General features: G+C 47.5%; 1 protein-coding gene across 1 annotated transcript in view; it reads right to left on the bottom strand.

The window, feature by feature from the left end:
- The window catches only part of SVEP1 (sushi, von Willebrand factor type A, EGF and pentraxin domain containing 1), a 170,354-nt gene extending 147,439 nt beyond the window's left edge, over positions 1–22,915 (bottom strand). Inside the window, exons 1-3 of the mRNA XM_078852948.1 lie at positions 22,660–22,915; positions 6,202–6,457; positions 4,789–4,965 (exon numbers count right to left, since the gene is read on the bottom strand). Coding sequence (XP_078709074.1) covers positions 4,789–4,965; positions 6,202–6,289 — 265 coding nt within the window. The 5' untranslated portion in view covers positions 6,290–6,457; positions 22,660–22,915. The remainder of the gene's footprint in view (positions 1–4,788; positions 4,966–6,201; positions 6,458–22,659) is intronic.
- Between the last annotated feature and the right edge of the window lie 678 nt (positions 22,916–23,593).

Raw genomic sequence — 23,593 nt, 5'->3', positions numbered from 1 at the left:
CTTCATAAATGGCATGTGCTGTAAAAAATGAAGTCCATATTTTTCAATTAAAGAAACCATAGAAGGAATTTGTCTTATTGATGGAAGACGACTGTCATGTCAGAGACAACAGGACAATGTTTAGGGGCATGATTAGATTTAACTGGTAAAGTGGCCACCTAGGGCACCACATTTCAGGCGGCATCATGTCTTTGAGAGGAGATCCAATCCATGAAGAGCTCGGTTGCCAAAGAACTCTGCTTCTGAGAGCCTAACCTTAAAGAACATCATTACAGGTGAAGGCAGGCTGTGAAGAAGATGCATTCCCTAACCTAGCAAGAAAGAGAGGCTGAAGCAGATAAAGAGGTTATATTTTAGCATTCTGTGTGGTTTGGAATAGAATGAACTTTAACAGGCTATCTTAAAAATGACAGAATGGCGGCAACATCTTAGGTCTATCTCTGTACAACGGCAGAGTATAAAGGCAGTTTTTTTTTTTTGCTGACCGGCAGCTGCTGTGTTTTCGTCTGAGAGTCTACATAAGTTTGAAATGTGATAGGTGCACCCAATGGAAGAGGAAGGAAACGTAAAATATCTGCTTTGTTCATCTGGGGATGTTTGTAGGGGAGAAACCAAAATATTCTTCACTGGGCTGCACAACACGTAGGGCCACCCATGATATTAGCAGCTTCCCATGTATGTACATCTCCAAGTACAATTTAACACTCTGATATTTCTCCGAGTACCTCTTTCTTCCATCATTCTGTCTCATATTTTGCTTTCCATGGACTTCCTTTGTCACAGCTGCCATGGAAATCTCTGAATGTGTGTGATTCCTGTGTGGGCAATGACTCACTTAACTTTGTTTGTTTTTATAAAGCAGAGAACACTTGGTCTGCTCCTCTTTATATGGCAAATCATTCACAATACTGGAGGAGGTTTAGGGCCAATTTCTACTGTCTGATGTTGAGCATGTGGCTCTCATTTTATTTTATGGAGACTTTCTAGAGGCCATTTTTGGGTAATTAGGGAAGTAACTGACTTTACACAGTTATTTTGTTGCTTCATATATAATGCTATAAACCACGTGTCTAACCACGGGCATAAATAGAATAATTTTAATTAAAAGAGCACGTTGTTACCAAAAGCACTCCTGTATTCACACCCTACACACTACTGTAATAATCTTTGTACAAAATACGTGAGCTATTTGTGAGATATCATTCGAAATTTGTGAGATATCTTAAAACTAATAACTCACTGGTCAATATTATCACGGTGAAATGTAGGTAGCAACATTATATGTAAAGTTAGAAAATCCTGCTATGATGTTGTTAGCACATGTTCAGAACCACTCAGCCCTGCCTAGGCAAAGGTTATTAAACAGATCTATCCTATCCAGAGAAATGTGTGTTTACCTCAATTTACAGGTAAGTAGTAAACAGGTCCTCAAGACAGCAAGGGGAGGAAGTGAGAGGAGACAAATCAAATTTGCATTTCAGCAAACACAGGTGAGAAGAAAAAGCATAGAGACTCCATCACCACCAGACTCCATGTCACCTCCTTTACAGTTTGAATAATCTTTGCTTTGAAGAGGTAACCTTCAGAAGAACCCACTTTCAAAGTTCACTGGACTATAAAAGAAAGGGGGCAGATAACCCCAAGTTCTCTCTCTTGCTCTTTCACCTAAGACGACAAATGCACCAGCAACCTCTGGGAAAGATCCTGACCAAGGAAAGGGTCACTCACCATCTTGCTGGAAGACTGCAGGTGAGAAAGACCATCTTGAACAAAAGCCCAGAACCAAAACTTGGCAGATTAAGTTTTAGACTTTTAAATGCTTTCACTTTTATTTACTCGTAACCATTTCTAACTTTCTCACTTACACCTGAACTCACTTAAAATACCATCTTCTTTTGTTAATAAACTTGTTTTATTTTTTAATATAAACCAATCCAATGCTATGTTTAGGCTGAACTATTTGGTGACTCCAGTCAAAGTAGCAAACTGTTGAATATTGACTCTTTACAGGAACAACAAACCTTTAATATCTGAACTTTCCAAGAGAAGGCTGGACAGCACAGAACACATGTTTTTGGGATAATCTGGGACTGGGAGTGTGTTGGGGTCCTGCTGCAAGTAGTAACCAAGGCTGGTGGAAGCCAGAGTGTGGCTGGTGTGTTGCTGACAGGCTGCTGGGGTCAGAGTGGCTAAACAAGGCTGCAGCTATACAGAGACACTGAGCGTGCAACCTGCACGCTGGTAGGCTGTTTGTGAGGAGCCCACATTGGGAACTACAACAGCAAACCATTGTGAGGCACCCAATGTTGTGGGGCAGGTAGTGACACAGTCTGTCACTGGTCTGGATTGCATCCCGGAATGTGACATGTATATACATTAGAGGAGGAGAACAATTTCCTTTCTTGATGAAAACTCTATGCGCAAGTCATATTCTTTGAATTACAATGGTATCCACAAGCTTAAAAAATTGAAAACTAAAGACAGCACAATTAATCACAGTCCATCATTAAGTCCCACCAAAGCAAACTTGCCAGCAGCATTCCCGCGCGTTATACCATGAATAAGAGCTAGCATGCAGTCTGCAAATTCCTCATGCTTTACAAAACCATACTTATGCTCACCAGGGGAAAGTTCAATAAAAAATGCTGGAATCTATTTCGGAAAACAAGATTTCGAAATACGTTTTTCTTTTAAGGAATACATGTGGCCTTTTGTCTCTCTCTCTTTCCTAAGAGGCAATACAACACTTCAGCAGATTAAGTTTTATTTGCAAGAATAGGCCAATTCTATCCAAAAATACAAGTGTGCAACTTTCATTAACTTTGCCAGATGATGCACATGAAAAGCAGATGGCAGAACTTCGCTTCACTGGCATTGCATATAATACAGGATATCTTGTAAAACTTCGATTTAACAGATGATTGCTGATGTACTATTGAAATAACACTTTGTTCTTCAGTTGCCAAATGCACATTTAAAGAAGTTATGGGTTTACACTGTTTTTGTTCAGGGGCATGTTCATGCTAGAGCAGACCCTTTTTAACAGAAGAGACGAAGTGCAGGATCTGGTGATAGTTCTGTAATGACAGGTCAACTGGAAAACGCATTTGACTTCTGCAGTAGTTAATAAAAAACAATATTTAACTATACAAACTACTGAGAGGTATCAATGTTGAATACATTTGCCATATTTTGCCATAGGAATGCTCCTTCTTGCGAAGCTGAGCCCGAAGAAATCAGATGAAAAAAAACAACACCTTTTTAAATTGAGTTAGGATTGAGAATATATTTCACTTAAAATAACTGGTAGAATGAAATATTCTTGAAAGCAAAGAAATTTGAAGTTAAAGCGTGACATGCTCAGCTCCCTGCAGCTCCCATTGACTGGGAACGGCGAACCACGGCCATTGGGAGCTGTGGGGGGCCGTGCCGGCAGACGGTCAACGTAAACACAATGTCTCGCAGCCCGCCAGCGGATTACCCTGATGGGCCACGTGCTGAAGGTTGCCGACCCCTGCGCTATACCTTACTCATCCTTCTCACAGAGATCTGAGAAGATACCCTCCACGCTTAGGTCCCAGATCTATCGGTGTCCTTTCCACTCTACCCTTTGAGCAAATAGCCTGAGAACAGTTACAAATGATAGTGAACAACCACATAACCTTATTTTAAAAAACAAAAATTATGAAACATCATGAAAGGCCATAATGTTGTTGTAATTCATACACTCAGCAGAGCAGGCTTACATTTCATGAGGCAGCTGGTGAAAATTTTGATTACACATGTGAGAGCTTGGAGACAGAATTAAGATTGGTATAAATCAGTATTAACTTTATCTTACATTTCTTTTTCTGGTGATATTTCATTACAACAATTTCTTTTAACTATCTTATAAACTAAGTAGAAAAAAAGTGAAGAAGTGTTTTGATTATTGTGATATTTCTCTCCCATAAAAGTTAATGCAATTGGACACAACTTGTATATCCTTTTTACAAGCATATTTTCCCTTCACTTATTGTAATCATTCCATTATGTTTAAAAAGCATTTCCTTCGATGATCTTCCAATGGCAAGAAAACTTTAATTTGAATTTGGTTTTGTTTGTAAAAAGGGATTTTATAGTGACAAAATGGCTGATATCCATCCATCCATATTTTCATAATAGCTCTTATCACTGTAGCATCTAGTGCTTCCCAGAATTGAAAGCCAATTCCACAAAAGACCAGTGTAATCATTTCCCTCCTTATTTCCCTTCAAGCAGTTCAGGCTATATACGTGAAAATTAAGTAATAAATGAATGTCTACTGTGAAGCTGTATATTGAATCTGACTATTTCATCGTTGTTCATGGACAATGCTATATGGAATCCAGGAATTCAAAAATACGGCCGTCAATAAATGTCTCTATTTCAGTTGGAGGACTGTCTTTCTATCAGCACTACTAAGGGGCAGTTCACAAAAACAGTCACACAAAAGTCTTACTGAAATGTGATACGTTTCTGCTTAGCATCTGGAACTTTTTTCTTCTCTAGCAAGTGAAAGCCAATTTGGGAGAATCCAAGAACATTCAGTCTATCATGAGTTTAATGTAAGAACCGCTTGCATTAAGATTAATGTACAAGGGCCGGATCCAAAACGGACTAAGGCAGTGGGAGTTTTTCCATTGACTTTGGATCAGGCCCATAGTCGTACATCTGCAAGCAGAACAGCATATTACTTCGTGTGAGCTGAATTAGATTTACATTTAGGATATGTAGATAAATCGGGGGATCTGAAAAATGGAGACTGACCTGTGCACTCATGCTGTAGTCCTTTACCATAGTACCCTTTTTCACAGATACACTCGAACTGCCCTGTGTGAGTGCCACATTTGCAGCTTGCCATGATGTCACAGCAGTTCTCATTTGCCTCGCAGAGATATGAACAATAGGATATATCTTCTTGAATGTAACTGCCAGAAGGCAGATCTGTAATACAAATTAATTACAAAGGCCGCAAAAGTTAATAATTAGTGAAATGTTGCCGAAAACCTTACAGTTCCAATATTCACTTGTGGTGGTAACGATGTGAAGCAATGCTTCAGTTCTTTGAAATGTACGGCTCAAATTCTGAAGTTCTTAACTCGGGAAACACTGAAGTCTACGAAGCAAAAATCCTGAAGTCTTTACTCAGTTTCTTTTTAGTTCTTACTAAGGCAAAATTATCATTGACCTCAAAGCAAGAATTAAAAGGAAAACAAGGGCCTAAATTAGGTTCCACCAAAATCACAGGACTGAATTTGAGTTTGATGACCCTATGAGATCAATCTGTCATTGAACATGTAACTGTTAAAATAAGTAGATTCTCCGCCTCCACAAAAAAAGGTCTAATTAAACATCCTTCATAATAGAAAAAAACATCATGCACCAAAAGAATTTGGTGGTACATATGTACCATATTCATGTTAAATCAGAATGTTTACTTAAATCAAAACTACAAAAATACTCATGGATAGATCCTTAGTTGATGTGCAGCTGCATAGCTCCCGCTTCAAGCAAGTGTAGATACACTTATTTACACCAGGTGAAGATTCAGCCCTACATTCTTAACAGCTACTCTCATCCTGTTTTTTTTTTTGTTCAGTGACAATTCTTCATAAAGGTAAACATCAGAAACCAGTTCCGTTTTATAGAATTTTTATACCTAAAGAAATGTCACATTTACAAGAGGTAGTTTTAGGAATTTCTGAAATATTCTAAATCTGTGTTATGTGCCCACAGCGTATAAAGGCTTTTATTAATACTGAGACAAATCCTGAAGTCCTTCTTAGGGCCGGTCTGCCTCTTTAGGTGCCTAAATACCTTTGAAAACTAGACCAAAGTTCTTATTTAGGCAAAATCTCCATTGGGTCAACGCTGACATTCTTACCCAGTTCTTACTCAGGTAAAATGAAGCCTTGAAACTGGTCCAAAGGGCAATGTACATGCACACCAAAGAGAAGAATTTGGCTCAATCTGTTGACTTTGAAAGAGCTACTATTTACCTTAATTCCTGAAATCTGCAGGTTTCTGTTGAATGTAATACAAATGAATGCAAGAAAAATACAGAAGGAAAGAGACTACAACACACATATGAAACATTTCACAAGGCCTGTTATTTCCAGCCAGGCCCTATGCTCTCTCTGGCATCTGAAATGATACTTCCAGGGTTACTAAATGTAATACCTTCATGAAGAGCTCTGCGAGCTAAAGCCTCAAACTCGGCAAAGCTGTGAAGCAGGTAACAGTGTTCCTCCTTTGGATGGGAAGACATGTCATTCAGTTCTCGGATGTTGCCCTGCCATATTCCAAATGTGAAGATCTCTACTCCAGATTCACGTAAGGATGCTGCGATGGGTCTAGGATCACCTCCATTGGAATATCCATCAGTAATTAGAAATATCACTTTTGTAGCATTTTCACGGGAGTGATGAAGTATTTGCTGCAATAGATTATAAAACAGTACATCTCAGGCAAAGGGTTAACAGTGGCTGACCTGCATGTAGTACTTTCTTCCACAGTGCATCTCCTTTTATTTGACTTGTTTTCTGACTTAATCCAGTTTTGCTGGACCACCCAGTACTAACACAAGAAGATCAACAATCTTTAATCAGAGACTGTGGTTATCAAGCCAAATATTGACTCATTTTTATATGCTCAGACTCCTGGCATGATACAGATACTGTGAATTTGTGATGCTGGGCCAATGAGCCACTTTTCACAGCGATGAATAAAATCATCTGCTCTGGCAGAGGGCAAAAATAAAAATAAAATTCAAACACACAGTTCTTATGGTGGTGAAAAGACCTTCATTAGTGTTTCATCAACTCTGACTAGGTAACAATTAGGATGGATAGTACACTGTAGATGCAACTTAAGACCCATTGGTCCAGATTCTCAGATGGTGTAAACTAGGAAAGTGGCAACGGAGTTATGGTGACTTACAGCAACTGAGGATCTGGCCCTTGTCCTTTGCAGTTTATCATAGTGGGCCACACGTTTTACAACTGAAATCATTGTCCAGAGCAAAACCGTTTACCTGATCCCTTTAACACAGTGGTGGGCAATGGCCCGTCAAGGTAATCTACTGGTGGACCGCGAGACAATTTGTTTACATTGACCGTCCGCAGGCATGTCTGCCTGCAGCTCCCAGTGGCCGCGGTTCACTGTTCCCAGCCAATGGGAGCTGCAGGAAGTGGTGGCACTGAGTACGTCAGTAAAGCTGGCAAAAAAAAGCATTGAGTACTTCAGCTTTTGCACATAATCTGTCACTAGGTTGCCTCCCCCATTCCCTGACCACCTTCTTGTTGCTAACATACCTGTAAAAACCCTTTCTTGTTACCTTCACATCCCTTGCTAGCTGCAACTCCTTTACTGGAATGGTCCAGGGAAACTGTACTTGGAAGTATCCAAGGGGACAATCCTCAAAATTATAATTTCAAGTGTGTAAAAATAAAAACTTAACTTCTACAAATACCGCGAAAGCTACAGTTTTAAATGTCACTGCATCACCCATTCAATGATTGTGAACCTGCTAGCTCACCTGCTGTCAACACACAGATGTCAAAGCTAACCAGGAGTAGTAATACCCAGTGTGGGATAGGACATTAGTGAGCATTTTGCCTGAGCAAAGATTGCAGGATCAGGCCTCATATCAGTTACACATATAGCACAGACTGATTGAGGGTGCAAGTATACTGGTCGTTACCTCTGACAGAGCCTAATCCAAAACTCATTAAAATCAGTAGAAAGCCTCTGATTGATTGTGGTGGGGTTTGGATCAGGTCCATGCTGAATTGTGGTTTGTGAAGCATTATGGCATGATTATGCTTTCTTTTGGAATTCATAAATTTCAGATCACAAATTAATTACCATGGAAGCAGCACATCATATTTTATATGTGTAGTGTATGTGTATATATATGCATTAAATAAGCATGCTTTTAGCATCATGATTTTAGTGTCAGAAAGAAAATGTAAAATCTTTTTTTGAAGGAAAGTGGGCATCATGGCCACCTGCTGTCATTAGCACATTTAATGGAAACCTAGAAAACACACAGTTAGTTACACAAGATCATTCTCCAAGATCACCCTTTAAAATTATTACACACTGATCTAGCACTTTACTGAAAAACAGTTGATCAAGATCTAATCTCCAAAAATGATTTTCTGGATAAAGAGCATTTCATTAAAAGGAAAGTGACACCAATCGTATGCCAGCCTAACAAACAGCTGCTTCAGACAAGAGATCATGAAGTTACCTGGTGTGCATTCAAAACATGCAGGCAACAGTGGAAACTGCCAAAGAGATAATCAGACAGCTAAATGTTGCTCCTGGAACAACAAAATTTAATAGCTTGGCCCTTAAGTCTTGCAGCTGTAATCTTAGATATAGAATCCCTGTTGTATAAGGAAGAAGACTAAAAGAACAAAATGGAGAGACATGAAGCGTTTGAGCAAAGAAAGTAGACAAGTCTATTTTTAAATTATATGCATATGGTAGACACTCCAATTAGTTGCTTTGCTTCTTTTTATGAACATAGCATTAAATACAGGCTACTTGAAGGAATGCTTGATATTCCAGTGTGGGTCTACAACTGTTGGATGTTTTCTGGTAAATTGTACCCTAATCTATGGTCACTAATGGAGCTGAGGCCAAATGGATTCCATTTTTCCCCACAAACATTTGTCAGACATTTTTCATCAGTTTTATTTAATGAAAATCTGTATCACCTTCCTCTCCCTGCAACCCTCCCAGAAAACTCTTGTAAAAGCCACTTTTGTTCTAAACATTTCAACCTTAATTTATATAAGTAGAATGACTCAAACCCCACCCCTCACCCTACGAATATTTATGTACAAGTAACTTTATTCGTGTCACTAGTCCCCATTAACTCAATGGGGCTACCCACATGCGTAAAGTTAAGTATGAGTATTTTTTCAGGATCAGGTCTTGAGTTTTTATGGACTGAGCATAAGAACCCATGAGTTATACTGGAGATTTGGATAGGACCTATTTCTCAGAGGCACTGAAAACACACAGCTGCCCGGGACTTCACACTCAGCATTACTGAAAATTAGGCCCTGAATTACTTGTTTAATTGAAAATGAGGTCCATACCATAATTACAGTAAAGTAATTTTAATAACAGACCAACCGAAAATACAATTAAATGGTCACAGTGCTGGTTAGCTATTGTAGAGAGTCAGTAGTAAGCTTTTCTCTTTATCCCTCTTTCAGGTTTTAAGCATTGATTGGATGCGTTAGACTGTTTCAACATACAATCCTTTTACTCCTACGACAAAATTCAACATTCTTTTCACATTAGCAAAAAGTTATAACCATCTGCATTGTATTCAGTCTCAGTTCAGTGTGTACAAGTATCTGGCAGACTAGCCATCTCCCCTGTGCCAGGAATAGCCCTCAGAATTATAAAAATGTAGTCTTGTGTAACAAAGTTAGTACACAAAATCCAGCTCGAGAAATTCAGCAGTTAGGACAGATAATTCTTATAAGAATTCCAGGGCTAGTTGCCTTTCTATGTTTTCAATATTAATTTAGGGTTTGTGAAAGGTATGGGATTGGCAGCATCTGAGACTGAAGACTCCTTATCCACTGAACAGGTACAGCACAGGAACTGCTGTTATTATTTGCCTTGCCTCTGAAGAGAGAGAGTAGCTTAGTGTCTGTGCCCGTTCAATATTTGGCCTTTGGAGAGGCTGCCAACTAAAATGCCATTTGTGATTAAAAAGAAAAGGAGGACCTGTGGCACCTTACAGACTAACACATTTATATGAGCATAAGCTTTTGTGAGCTACACGAAAGCTTATGCTCAAATAAATTTGTTAGTCTCTAAGGTGCCACAAGTCCTCCTTTTCGTTTTGCGGATACAGACTAACACGGCTGCTACTCTGAAATTTGTGATTAAGACACCCTGTCCATGAAGAACTGAACTGAGATGGACTAATTCAGCTCAGATAATCATCAGATAACATCTCTCAGCCCCTGACATTCCAGGATGAAGTCATGCTAGCACAGTGGTCATCCTTAAAAAGTTTCAGTGTTATTTTAGATGCCAAAATAATGTTACCGCAGCATTTAAAGCATTCCCTGAGTATTCTCTTATGACAACATTTACAGGACTCCTTAAAGGTAGTGTAAGGAATACCTAGGAAATACTGAGCTAGCACTATCAGCTGCAGTAACTGTGAAGCGTTTTAGAGAGTGATCACTATAACTTCTTTCAGAGTAGCAGCCGCGTTAGTCTGTATCCACAAAAAGAACAGGAGGACTTGTGGCAAGTGGGCTGTAGCCCACGAAAGCTTATGCTCAAATAAATTTGTTAGTCTCTAAGGTGCCACAAATACTTCTCCTCTTATAACTTCTTTGCATTTCATTACCAACCCACAGAGCCATTTGTCCTTTCTGTACCAACAGCTTGTTTATGTTTACCTAGTTTGTAACCTGTGCGCAATGAGAAGATGCAAAAACCCTTGGTCTAATTCAGAGTAGTCTCAAAATCCCTATCATGAGAGACATTAATGCCACTGCCTTATGTGTGGAGGGGGTGGAGGGGTAGAGCCTAACCTTTCTGTGACTCAGCTATTCATCCTTGAATTAGGAATAATACTTCTGAACCTCACAAGATGGCCAGGAGGCTCAAGGATGTTTGCTGAAGTGCTCTGAAGCTGTTAGATGGAAGAGGCAATAAAAGCTCAAAGTATTATCACCTGATTTTACCACCTCTTCTTTGGTTCCCTCCTCACTGTTGTTTTGCCCGTTACATTCAGATGCATCCTCTACTCTTTTAGGTTTTTCCCATTCAAAAGAGGAGCTAATGTTGATAGCTAGCGGTTCTGACCTCTGGTTGAAATTTTGTTTTAAGACCTCAGACAGACTGCTGCTCTTCACACATGTGGGTGGACAGGAATGGTGGGAATAAATGCAATCAGCAAGTCTGTTTTATTTTGATTTTCTCGAGATATTTTCCCTGAATTATCCAGGGAGAGATTTACTCTAATGAATACCGTTCCTTTCCAATACGTAATTGCAGACACACTGCTCCGTTTCCACAATGAGAGCTGCATGCACAAAATTAAGGACGTTACATTGCTCTAAATGCCCACAGATTAGAACATCAGTGCCATAAGAAACAGGCTCTTGCTACTACATAAAAGCCAAGCACGACTATTACTTTCAGAGCAGGACAGGCTAATCCTGTTGCAGTGTTCTATTACAGGGATGTTATTTCAGTTAAACCAAATCACTTATGTAGATTTAATCAATTGATCTGACACATGTTGTTACAGTAATTCTGAATGACTGAATTTTCAGAAGTACGTGCTTACCATATGCAGGCAAAATGCGTACCTACACATGCATTGTCCTTCATCATTCTATTTTCGTCTTTTTGCTTTCTTCCATGTCATCTCATCTCCCTCTCTTCAGTCAAATCTCTTCTTAAAACACACTTCTGCACTGTTTTCAGCTTGTAATCATATTTGGGGCTGGAAAGAAATATTGCCCCAGGTAAGATTGGCGGAGACCCTGGAGAGTTTTCGCCTTCACCTGGACGGACCAAATGGGATGGATCAAACTAGAAATGGCCTCTGTACTACACATGAAAAGTGAACTTCAGGCAACTAGATGGCTAATTTCCAATACCTCAGCAAGATGTCTAGTGCAGTGGTTCTCAAAGCCGGTCTGCCGCTTGTTCAGGGAAAGCCCCTGGCGGGCCGAACTGTTTGTTTACCTGCTGCATCCACAGGTTCGGCTGATCGCAGCTCCCACTGAACGTGGTTCGCTGCTCCAGGCCAATGGGGGCTGTGGGAAGCGGTGCGGGCCAAGGGACGTGCTGGCCGCCCTTCCCGCAGCCCCCATTGGCCTGGAACCGCGAACTGCGGCCAGTGGGAGCTGCGATCGGCTGAACCTGCGGACGCGACAGGTAAACAAACTGGTCTGGCCTGCCAGGGACTTTCCCTGAACAAGCAACGGACCGGCTATGAGAACCACTGGTCTAGTGTATTAAAATCTTTGGCAATATTCCAGAAACCCAAACACACATTTTAGGTATGATGTTTATTGTAATGATCTCTCATTTTCAAATGCTGGAAGTGCAGATAGCACTCCTTATCCCGGCAGTGCAAAGCAAGTGGAAAATCAGCTTAGTCACGAAAGCCCAAGCCTGAACATTATTTTTAGCCCTGTAGCATGAGCCCTGGTCAATTGACCAGGGCGCTGAGACCCGCTGCCATGTGGGGTTTTTTGCTGTGCACACATACCCATAGACCCTCAACTCGGTTTGCGTGGTCTACGAGTATGTCTGGGGACATACCAGGGGATGTGACTGTAGCATACACAGGAATACCTGAGAACTTAATTTAGCTAGCCTGGGTACCAACAGTAGTGAAACCACAATACCACCTTCAGTGCAGGCTGTTCAAGCCTACCTGGGGCCCTGGTTACTTACTCTGGCAACAAGCCCACACTAAATACTGAGCTGTTATAGCTTCAGTGCTCCTGGTATTGTTACCTGGGCTTCTTTCAACCAAAACTCTTGGTAACTTTTACTCTGTGCGAGGTGGTGTCGGGAAATAAATCAGGGGAGACACAGCCATCCGAGCGAAAGATGGCTGGCACAAGCAGGTCAACACGAGAGGCACTTTACTGGTTTGCCAAAATCTCCCCATACAGTATCTGAGCTAGCTAGATTAAACTTAGTTCAGATATCTCTACATGTGCTATAATCACAACCCAGACTGCAGCATAGATGTACCTGGTATGTCTACACTACAGCTAAAAGATGTAGATTCCAGTTTGAGGAGACATACCCATTCTAGCTCTGATTGAACTAGCGTTCTAAAAATAGAAGTGTAGCCACGGTGGCATGAATGGCGGGAGAGACTAACCACCCCAAGTACAATCCCATCTGGGACACAGGTATATATTCAGGACAGTTAGCAGCTCACTCCACCATGGCTACACTGCTATTTTTATGGAATAGCTTAATCAGACCGAGTGTGAGTAAGTCTCCTCGAGCTGGAATTTACATCTTCCAGCTCCAGTGCAGACATGCCCTAGGAGAGGACCAGGCAATGTGAGCCAAGCACCTATCAGCTTCAAGTTTTGCATGTGCTGAAAGGGAAGCTTCTGAGCATCTGGCTGGCCCTGCAATGTATGTGAAGTGTGTGGGAGGGCAGCTGCTAAATTTGCATATTTGTTGTATTATGCAAATTTTGGCATTTTAAGTTATTCACAAACCAAAAGGAACTTTAAAAAAGTGGATGATGCTAAATACCTGATTTTTCTTCTTCTGAACCAAATGCTTGTGATAGATATATAATATCAGGGCGTTAACACACTGATTCCTAATGAACGGGTGTCCACATTACACAATCTAGCCTCACAAAGGATGCTGAACAGCTCACTTGTTGCCAGTCTCAGCAGGAAGGTTAAGGATCTGAATTGACAAGAAGCCCGAATTACCCTTTCACTCCTAGAGTCGGTCCCTCCATCACAGTACTTAGGATCATTAATGAATAGCGTGGAGACGTGTGAGTGGCCACTGATCACGCTGTATGTATTTTGTGAATAGGTACCACAGAGAACTTCAGTATCCAGGGCTCTCAATCACAGCACTAAATTAACTTTGCGTGTGGTTGTATTCTGAAAAGTGACTCTGTAATGGTGGCATTGTGAGCGCATTGTAGGGTTCCTTGCTTATTGTCTCTCAAGGATTCCGTATAAAATTTGCTCGGTTCACAAGTAAACAAATATGTACTTTTAAAAACTGCTAGCCCTGCAATCTGAACCTGGAGTTAAACTGGGTTCCCTCTCCCACTTTTTCTATCACAACCATCATAAGACATTCTCCTAGCCAAGTAAGGCTCACAGTGAGATCTGTGCAGCCTTCAGAGAGTTTGCACAGTTGTAACCGATGGGAGGTTTTAGTGAACATCCTGTTGATGATACACAAGATGGAAAAGAATCCACTCGCTCATTCTATATTAGCTATGTTAATTCTGCAGGAATAAAAAAAGAGATTACTCATCTGCTGTCAATAAAGTCCACAAATATGACTCTAAATGCACACAGGGAGCAGATCTGATGAATAAGAGTGCACCATTTTTTAAGTTGTCAATTTTCAGAGCAGAACTGCACTTTAAAAATACAATACAAAAATGTTTGAAACTAAACTGGAAAAGAATTATCTTTATAATGTGCTGTAATTGAAATCAGATCATCAAGGATAGCCCAATGGATAATAATTCTGTACTTTGTAAGTTTATGCTTTTGACATCAAGAAGAAACAAAAGCAGCATAACTTATTTAAACAAACACTAAATAAGCATTAAAATTGTTTACGCTAATATATGTGCTTACATTCTTTTGTAAGCCACTGTTTGTCATGTTTGTTAATTGGGTAACAACAGAACACTGGATCTGACATACTGGCTTGTTATACACTATCAAGATCAGGGTAGAAGATAAAAGCCAGATTAAAAAAAAAAAAGACCAGATGCATTTAAAAATAGATAGGGTGCGTTGTCTAATTCTGCAGATTTGGGGCCAGATCTTCAACTGGTGTAAAGCTGCGTATCTCCATTGAAGTCAAGGGAGCTATACTGATTGACCACAGCTGAGGATCCGACCTTTTTTAGTTTAATAATTAGTAGCATAAAATACTTCTAAATAACTCCCTTAACTATTGTTGTACAATGCCCCTTGTAATAGTCTGACCTGCCTTTTAAAGTCGACCTTTACATTAACTCTTACTTTAACTCAGCAACAGTGCACAGCTACATTTCTTTCTTCCATTTTCGACAGTAATTAATTGCACCTTCATGTGAAGAGGAAAAAAACCACCTGTGCCTATCACTATTTCTAATGAATGATTTCTCAAGTGGCTACTGCCAACGAGTCTTTCAATTAATCCGTAACTTCAGAGTGTTTTATCCGTAATGATTAATTGCTCACACTATTTTCTATAAATAAATCTTTGCAGCATAACTTCAAGACAAACAAAAACGATCACAAATTGTTCACTGCTTAGCACTGACAAAGAGGAAGCACTGTTTCCTTGTGTGTCAGTGCTCCCTTCACCGCACGTGTTTAGCGTCCATTAACGTTTCTATGTATGCACAATGAGAAGAGAATATACCTCTGACCCTTTCACATGGTTACCATGCTAACATGTCAGGAGCTGTATAATTTTTCATGAGTCATGTACCAGAGTATTCAGATTCTAATATCTAAATTTCAGTTACTGAGAGTCAGGAAGGTTATGTTGTCTAGACAAAGTTTTAAGATTTAAAAACTATATTTTCGTAAAAATAGATCATCAGCGCATGGAATGTGCTTTCATCAACACAACTTGAAACATGTTTCAATATACAAAAAACCCCAACTAACTAAATACTATCAAAGATGATTGTCATAAGCTGACCTTGAAAAAATCCTCTCATTTGTGGAAAGGGTTCCCTGGCAAACATGGCAGCCTAAATCATCAATTTCTTCAGATTTTAGACTATCATTTAAAACACAAAAGAAGTTTCTAGCCCATACGGTTGCAAAGAACACCTTCTGAAAGTAATGTGAATGTAAGATGATGGTGTTATCTTCCTGAGTCTGCAGTCACTGTCAGCTTCAGTACCTCCCTCTCTGAATGCCCAAAGTGTTATCTAGTGAAATAAACAAAACTGGTTATTTCTGTCACAGGCTAGATTCACCTCAGTTTCACATGGTGACTGCTTGACAAAGTAGCACCAAGAGGCTCTTGGGCCCTTTCCTTTTCAGCAGCTAGAGGGTATGGATCTTCAAATGTACCAAACACTTGCTAGATAAGGGCGGATATGAAACAGACTCAGACTCATAGACTTTAAGGCCAGAAGGGACCATCATGATCATGTAGTCTAATCTCCTGCACATTGCAGGCCATTGAACCTCGCTCACCCACTCTTGTAACAGACCCAGAACCTCTGGCTGAGTTACTGATGTCCTCAAATCATGATATAAAGACTTCAAGTTACAGAGAACCTACCATTTAAACACTAGTTTAAACCTGCAAGTGACCCGTGCCCCACACTGCAGAGGAAGGTGAAAACCCTCCAGGGTCTCTGCCAAACTGACCTGAGGAGAAATTCCTTCCCCACCCCAAATATGGCAATCAATTAGACCTGGAGCATATGGGCAAGACCCACCAGCCACACACCTGGCAAATATGGACCAGGATCCAGAAACAGCACTTTAGTAGAAATCCCAGCAGCTGAGGATGATGATAGGGGTGAACTTCTCACCAGGGCTTTGTCCCAGGACCTCACTGGTGGCTCACGCTAATACACATCTTTCATATTTCCATATGTCTAGAAGGCTGAGTCCTCCATCTGCTAGATGTCTAGTAAATGTTTCTTAAGTCATTTTAAACATGCAGGAGGATAGCACTGAGGAGAGACAGGAACTCTGCAGTAACAATCTTCCAAAGATCCTTCCATAGATAGTGCTAATCTTTAAGGAGCAGAAGAGAACCCTTTCACTTTTAGTATGAGGAAGAGTCAGCATCTGTGGATGCAGCATTACATAACATACAGTATATTAAAAGGTGCAGCACTCCTTACAGGGGATTGTAAAGCAATGCTTCAGTTACTGTACTTGTTGGGGCAGACAAGTGAAGTTAGTGACAATTATGTCATGCCATGGTTCATTTATCTTCTAATCTAGAGTATTTACACATAATACCACACATGACTTGTAACTATTACAGTGAGCCTGGAATGGTTTACCTGGGACTCATCAATTATTTCAAGGGCTCTTGGTTTTATTTGTTTAATATACTCTGCAAACTGGAAAAGAAGATGAGGATTCTGGATTTTGTTTTATTAAACTTATTGGGAATAGAAGAAATTGGGCCAACAAGGGGAAAAAAAAAGAAAAAAAAATCAAAGCTATAAAAAAAAAAAGCAGTTAAAAATAGAGAACAGGAGCACAATAGTTCAGAGAAAGAAAAGAAAGCTGATTGTTACACTGATCTGTATTTTGTTAAGTTCCCTTCCACAGCGGTATTCTAAACATAGTAAAGTCTTCTTTTTCAAGTTCTCGGAAAAGAGAGTATTCCCAAACTTGTAATTTGTCTGACAAAAAGACATACAATACAGAACCTCAGCACAGTCCCGACGTTTTTAACTGAGAGAGGGGATGCTGCTAATTCAGTGAACATGTAGTAGTGTCATTCCTTCTCAGTACCCTGCCATAACATGAAGTGATACTTCCCAAGTTATCAAACCCCAATAAAGAAAACGTAGATGACAGCAATACTATTGTGCCCACGGGATACATTATTTAGCTGTGCTTGTACAACTAAATCATCTATGTCTAACCTTGCTTGTTTTTAAAAGTAGATTTAGTCAGGATTACATGTCAAGGAAAACTTACTACATCATTTCTGTGGAGTTGTAACCGACTTACATTTTGTTTATAACACAATTACTTCAAGATTAATTCTTTAAACTTTTTAGAAAATTCTCATGATATTGAGCCTATAACAGAGCTTAATTTCACAACCACAGAATTACCGAACGGATTTGTCTTTTTAAAGGGTGATTTCCATATACAACACTAAAGCACACTAGAAAGTGAACATCATTTTTGGTTATCAAACATGGGGAGCAGGAGGAGGGAATAATTTAACCTGTCCTGAGTCCTGAGCCCCACCCTGGGTGAAATCCTTATTCATTTCCTATTAAAGCAAAACTCCTACTGAAATCACTAAGAATTCTGTCTAAATACAGAATGCATATGAACTATTTAGAGAATCTGTCAAATGTCCAGGTGCAGGAAACAGAGCAGCTATTAAGTCTTACCTGCTCTTCAATAATGAAAGTATTTACCTACATACAGTATAGAAATATGTTTTGCTTTATGTATCTAGACAGATATAGATATAGGACAAATTCTTCGGAGCATCCAAGTCCCATTTTCAAAAATAACGTAGACAACTTAGGCACTTAGCATACTTCTACACTGCAAAACAAACAAAAACACACCGTGGCAGTTGTTTGGGTGGGTGTGCATGTGTGCATATAGGTGGGAGCCCGGTAGGTGTGAGCCTGCTGGCTGTGTTCACAGGGGTGCGCCCAGTAGGTGGGTCCCCGGTGAGGTAGGAGGGTCTCAGATCTCGGGCACTAGCCAAGAGGGAATGTCCACACAACTATTTTTCACTCTGTAGACTGAGTCAGTTGACTCAGACTCTGAGACTCACTGCCCTGGGGGATTTTTTTCCCCCAGTGTAGATGTATCCTTAGATGCCTAAGTCACCTCCTAAATGGGACTTAGAAGCCTAAGGTGCTCAGCTAGGTGCTTTTGAAAATTTTATTCATGATGTGTATTTAAACATAACAGAAAATCAGAGTTATGTACGTGTAAATGGTAATATACATATGTAGATATATGTAATTATGGATACTATTTACACAGTATGCTGTATTATTTATTTTGCAGTAGTATCTATGAGCCCCAGTTATGGTCCAGAGCCCCTTACACAAATGATAGCACATGCTTCAAATCAATGAGTTAATACACACAGAGACATTCATACTTGTGCAAACCATATCATGATTAGTCCGAAATGAGGGCAGAATTACTGTCATGGTGGGTATATATATATATATATATATATATACACACACACACACCCATGTTCACTCATGCATGCACACACATGGGAAATCGTAGCCCTACTGAAGCCCACGAGAGTTTTGCCATTCCCTTCAGTGGGTCAAAGATTTCATCCATAACATTTTAGATAGTTTACAAACATGACGAGTTATATGAACAAGTTATATTTTACATAAGAATAAATTAGTTCTATGTATAATAACACATGAACAGCATCTTCTGAGGAAGAAAACATGTACCTATGTTAACTGATGGTAGATTTCCTAGGGTGTGGAGGTGCATAATGACAGGTTTCAGAGTAGCAGCTGTGTTAGTCTGTAGCTGAAGCGAGCTGTAGCTCAGGAAAGCTCACGCTCAGATAAATTTGTTAGTCTCTAAGGTGCCACAAGTCCTCCTTTTCGATGTGCACAATGTATCTGTGTATATACAACCTCCAATGAGTTTATATTGAATATAGTGTCTGCAGCGTGTGCAGGTGTGTACACATTGAAGGTGGGTGGGCCCAAAAGAGATGCGCCCAGTACCTATGTGCACAGGTGGGTGGATGTAGGTGTGTCTAGTGGGGGTGCACACAGGTAAGTGGGTGAGCGTGTACCCGTGAGTGGGTGCCTGCTGGCTGTGCGCCCAGGGGGTGGGTGCCTGGTAGGTGCGCCCAGGGGGTGGATGCCCACTGGCTGTGCGCCCAGGGGGCGGGTGCCCGCCCGGCGGGTATGCGCCCAGGGGGCGGGCGGGTGGGTGCCCGGCGGGTGTGCGCCCAGGGGGCGGGCGGGTGGGTGCCCGGCGGGTTTGCGCCCAGGGGGCGGGCGGGTGGGTGCCCGGCGGGTGTGCGCCCAGGGGGCGGGCGGGTGGGTGCCCGGCGGGTGTGCGCCCAGGGGGTGGGTGCCCGGCGGGTGTGCGCCCAGGGGGTGGGTGCCCGGCGGGTGTGCGCCCAGGGGGCGGGCGGGTGAGTGCCCGGCGGGTGTGCGCCCAGGGGGCGGGCGGGTGAGTGCCCGGCGGGTGTGCGCCCAGGGGGCGGGCGGGTGAGTGCCCGGCGGGTGTGCGCCCAGGGGGCGGGCGGGTGCCTGGCGGGTGTGCGCCCAGGGGAGGGTGGGTGCCTGGTAGGTGCGCCCAGGGGGCGGGCGGGTGCCCGGCGGGTGTGCGCCCAGGGGGCGGGTGGGTGGTAGGTGTGCCCAGGGGCGGGTGAGTGCCCGGCGGGTGTGCGCCCAGGGGGTGGGTGCCCGGCGGGTGTGCACCCAGGGGGCGGGCGTGCGCCCAGGGGGCGGGTGGGTGGTAGGTGCGCCCAGGGGGTGGGTGCCCGGCGGGTGTGCGCCCAGGGGGCGGGCGGGTGGGTGCCCGGCGGGTGTGCGCCCAGGGGGCGGGCGGGTGCCCGGCGGGTGTGCGCCCAGGGGGCGGGCGGGTGGGTGCCCGGCGGGTGTGCGCCCAGGGGGCGGGCGGGTGGTAGGTGTGCCCAGGGGCGGGTGAGTGCCCGGCGGGTGTGCGCCCAGGGGGCGGGCGTGCGCCCAGGGGGCGGGTGGGTGGTAGGTGCGCCCAGGGGGTGGGTGCCCGGCGGGTGTGCGCCCAGGGGGCGGGCGGGTGGGTGCCCGGCGGGTGTGCGCCCAGGGGGCGGGCGGGTGAGTGCCCGGCGGGTGTGCGCCCAGGGGGCGGGCGGGTGGTAGGTGTGCCCAGGGGCGGGTGAGTGCCCGGCGGGTGTGCGCCCAGGGGGCGGGCGTGCGCCCAGGGGGCGGGTGGGTGGTAGGTGCGCCCAGGGGGTGGGTGCCCGGCGGGTGTGCGCCCAGGGGGCGGGCGGGTGCCCGGCGGGTGTGCGCCCAGGGGGCGGGCGGGTGAGTGCCCGGCGGGTGTGCGCCCAGGGGGCGGGCGGGTGAGTGCCCGGCGGGTGGGTGGGTGCCCGGCGGGTGTGCGCCCAGGGGGCGGGCGGGTGCCCGGCGGGTGTGCGCCCAGGGGGCGGGTGGGTGGTAGGTGTGCCCAGGGGCGGGTGGGTGCCCGGCGGGTGTGCGCCCAGGGGGCGGGCGGGGGCGTGCCCGGCGGGTGTGCGCCCAGGGGGCGGGTGCCTGGTAGGTGTGCCCAGGGGGTGGGTGCCCGGCGGGTGTGCGCCCAGGGGGCGGGCGGGTGAGTGCCCGGCGGGTGTGCGCCCAGGGGGCGGGTGCCTGGTAGGTGTGCCCAGGGGGTGGGTGCCCGGCGGGTGTGCGCCCAGGGGGCGGGCGGGTGCCCGGCGGGTGTGCGCCCGGCGGGTGTGCGCCCAGGGGGCGGGCGGGTGGGTGCCCGGCGGGTGTGCGCCCAGGGGGCGGGTGCCTGGTAGGTGTGCCCGGCGGGTGAGTGCCCGGCGGGTGTGCGCCCAGGGGGCGGGTGCCTGGTAGGTGTGCCCGGCGGGTGAGTGCCCGGCGGGTGTGCGCCCAGGGGGCGGGTGCCTGGTAGGTGTGCCCGGCGGGTGAGTGCCCAGCGGGTGTGCGCCCAGGGGGCGGGTGCCTGGTAGGTGTGCCCGGCGGGTGAGTGCCCGGCGGGTGTGCGCCCAGGGGGCGGGTGCCTGGTAGGTGTGCCCGGCGGGTGAGTGCCCGGCGGGTGTGCGCCCAGGGGGCGGGTGGGTGGTAGGTGTGCCCAGGGGCGGGTGGGTGCCCGGCGGGTGTGCGCCCAGGGGGCGGGCGGGTGCGTGCCCGGCGGGTGTGCGCCCAGGGGGCGGGTGCCTGGTAGGTGTGCCCAGGGGGTGGGTGCCCGGCGGGTGTGCGCCCAGGGGGCGGGCGGGTGAGTGCCCGGCGGGTGTGCGCCCAGGGGGCGGGTGCCTGGTAGGTGTGCCCGGCGGGTGAGTGCCCGGCGGGTGTGCGCCCAGGGGGCGGGTGCCTGGTAGGTGTGCCCGGCGGGTGAGTGCCCGGCGGGTGTGCGCCCAGGGGGCGGGTGCCTGGTAGGTGTGCCCGGCGGGTGAGTGCCCGGCGGGTGTGCGCCCAGGGGGCGGGTGCCTGGTAGGTGTGCCCGGCGGGTGAGTGCCCGGCGGGTGTGCGCCCAGGGGGCGGGTGCCTGGTAGGTGTGCCCGGCGGGTGAGTGCCCGGCGGGTGTGCGCCCAGGGGGCGGGTGCCTGGTAGGTGTGCCCGGCGGGTGAGTGCCCGGCGGGTGTGCGCCCAGGGGGCGGGTGCCTGGTAGGTGTGCCCGGCGGGCGGGTGCCCGGCAGGTGTGCGCCCAGGGGGCAGGTGGGTGGTAGGTGTGCCCAGGGGCGGGTGGGTGCCCGGCGGGTGTGGGCCCAGGGGGCGGGCGGGTGCGTGCCCGGCGGGTGTGCGCCCAGGGGGCGGGTGCCTGGTAGGTGTGCCCAGGGGGTGGGTGCCCGGCGGGTGTGCGCCCAGGGGGCGGGCGGGTGAGTGCCCGGCGGGTGTGCGCCCAGGGGGCGGGTGCCTGGTAGGTGTGCCCAGGGGGTGGGTGCCCGGCGGGTGTGCGCCCAGGGGGCGGGCGGGTGCCCGGCGGGTGTGCGCCCGGCGGGTGTGCGCCCAGGGGGCGGGCGGGTGGGTGCCCGGCGGGTGTGCGCCCAGGGGGCGGGTGCCTGGTAGGTGTGCCCGGCGGGTGAGCGCCCGGCGGGTGTGCGCCCAGGGGGCGGGTGCCTGGTAGGTGTGCCCAGGGGCGGGTGAGTGCCCGGCGGGTGTGCGCCCAGGGGGCGGGCGGGTGCCCGGCGGGTGTGCGCCCGGCGGGTGTGCGCCCAGGGGGCGGGTGCCTGGTAGGTGTGCCCGGCGGGTGAGTGCCCGGCGGGTGTGCGCCCAGGGGGCGGGTGCCCGGCGGGTGTGCGCCCGGCGGGTGTGCGCCCACGGGGCGGGCGGGTGGGTGCCCGGCGGGTGTGCGCCCAGGGGGCGGGTGCCTGGTAGGTGTGCCCGGCGGGTGAGTGCCCGGCGGGTGTGCGCCCAGGGGGCGGGTGCCTGGTAGGTGTGCCCGGCGGGTGAGTGCCCGGCGGGTGTGCGCCCAGGGGGCGGGCGAGTGCCCGGCGCCGCGCGCGCGCGCCCCTTACCGCCGCCTGCTGGAAGGCGCCCTTGGTGTAGGTGCCGCCGCCGCGGTAGGCGATGGCCGGGATCTCGCGGCCGAGCAGCGCGCACTTGTGCTGGCGCGCCCGGCGCCGGGAGATGTAGTCCACGCGCGGCACCACGCTGCTCTTGGAGGCGAAGGTGACGATGGCCACGCGCGTGGCGGCCGGCACCACGGGGAAGTCGGAGAGCAGCTTCTTGACGAAGCGCAGCTCGCTGAGGAAGTTGGCGGGCCCCACGCTCGAGGACTCGTCCACCAGGAAGACCAGCTCCAGCCGCCCGCCGCGCTCCCGCAGCCGCCGCACCTGGCGCTTGAAGGAGCGGCCCAGCCGCTCCACCTTGGCGGCCGCGGCGGGCGGGGGCGGCGGGGGCGGCGGCGGGGCCCCCCGCGCGGCGGCCAGGGCCAGGGCGGTGAAGTTGAGCGGGGGCGGCGGGGCGCCCGCCCAGCCCAGCGCCAGGCCCCCCCAGCAGCAGAGCGCCAGCAGCGGCCACATGGCCCCGGGCAGAGCGCCGCGGCTCGCCCCTCCGCCGGCGGAGACTCCGCGCTCAAGCCCGCGGGGCTGCGGGCGCCGCGCCCTGGCCGGGGATCAGCGCCCCGCGCGCTGCCCCATTCACCGCGGGACGCGCGGCTGCCCAGGGACCGCTCCCGCGGCGGTGCTCGCTCGCCGCCGCTCGCCGCCTACTGCGGGGTGGAAGGGAAAGGGGCAGGCGAGAGCAGCGGCTCCTCTCCGGTCTCTCCCCTCCCCTGGGCTCAAGTTCTTGCTGACTGGATTCCAGGGCACCAGAGCCCCCAGCGCGCTCAGCCTGTCCGCCTTCCCAAAGCAAACACAGCGGCACCGAGAGCCCTGATTGATCCCATCTGTCTGGCGTGCAGCGGCGCAGGCAGGCGCGGGGGGGGTGGGGATGAATCCGGATCCCAGG

Source organism: Lepidochelys kempii, chromosome 5, assembly GCF_965140285.1.
Source record: "Lepidochelys kempii isolate rLepKem1 chromosome 5, rLepKem1.hap1, whole genome shotgun sequence".
In the NCBI taxonomy this organism is placed as follows: Eukaryota; Metazoa; Chordata; order Testudines; family Cheloniidae; genus Lepidochelys; species Lepidochelys kempii.
The sequence above is the reverse complement of the archived record's forward strand: the minus strand, read 5'-3'. Positions and strand labels throughout refer to the sequence as shown.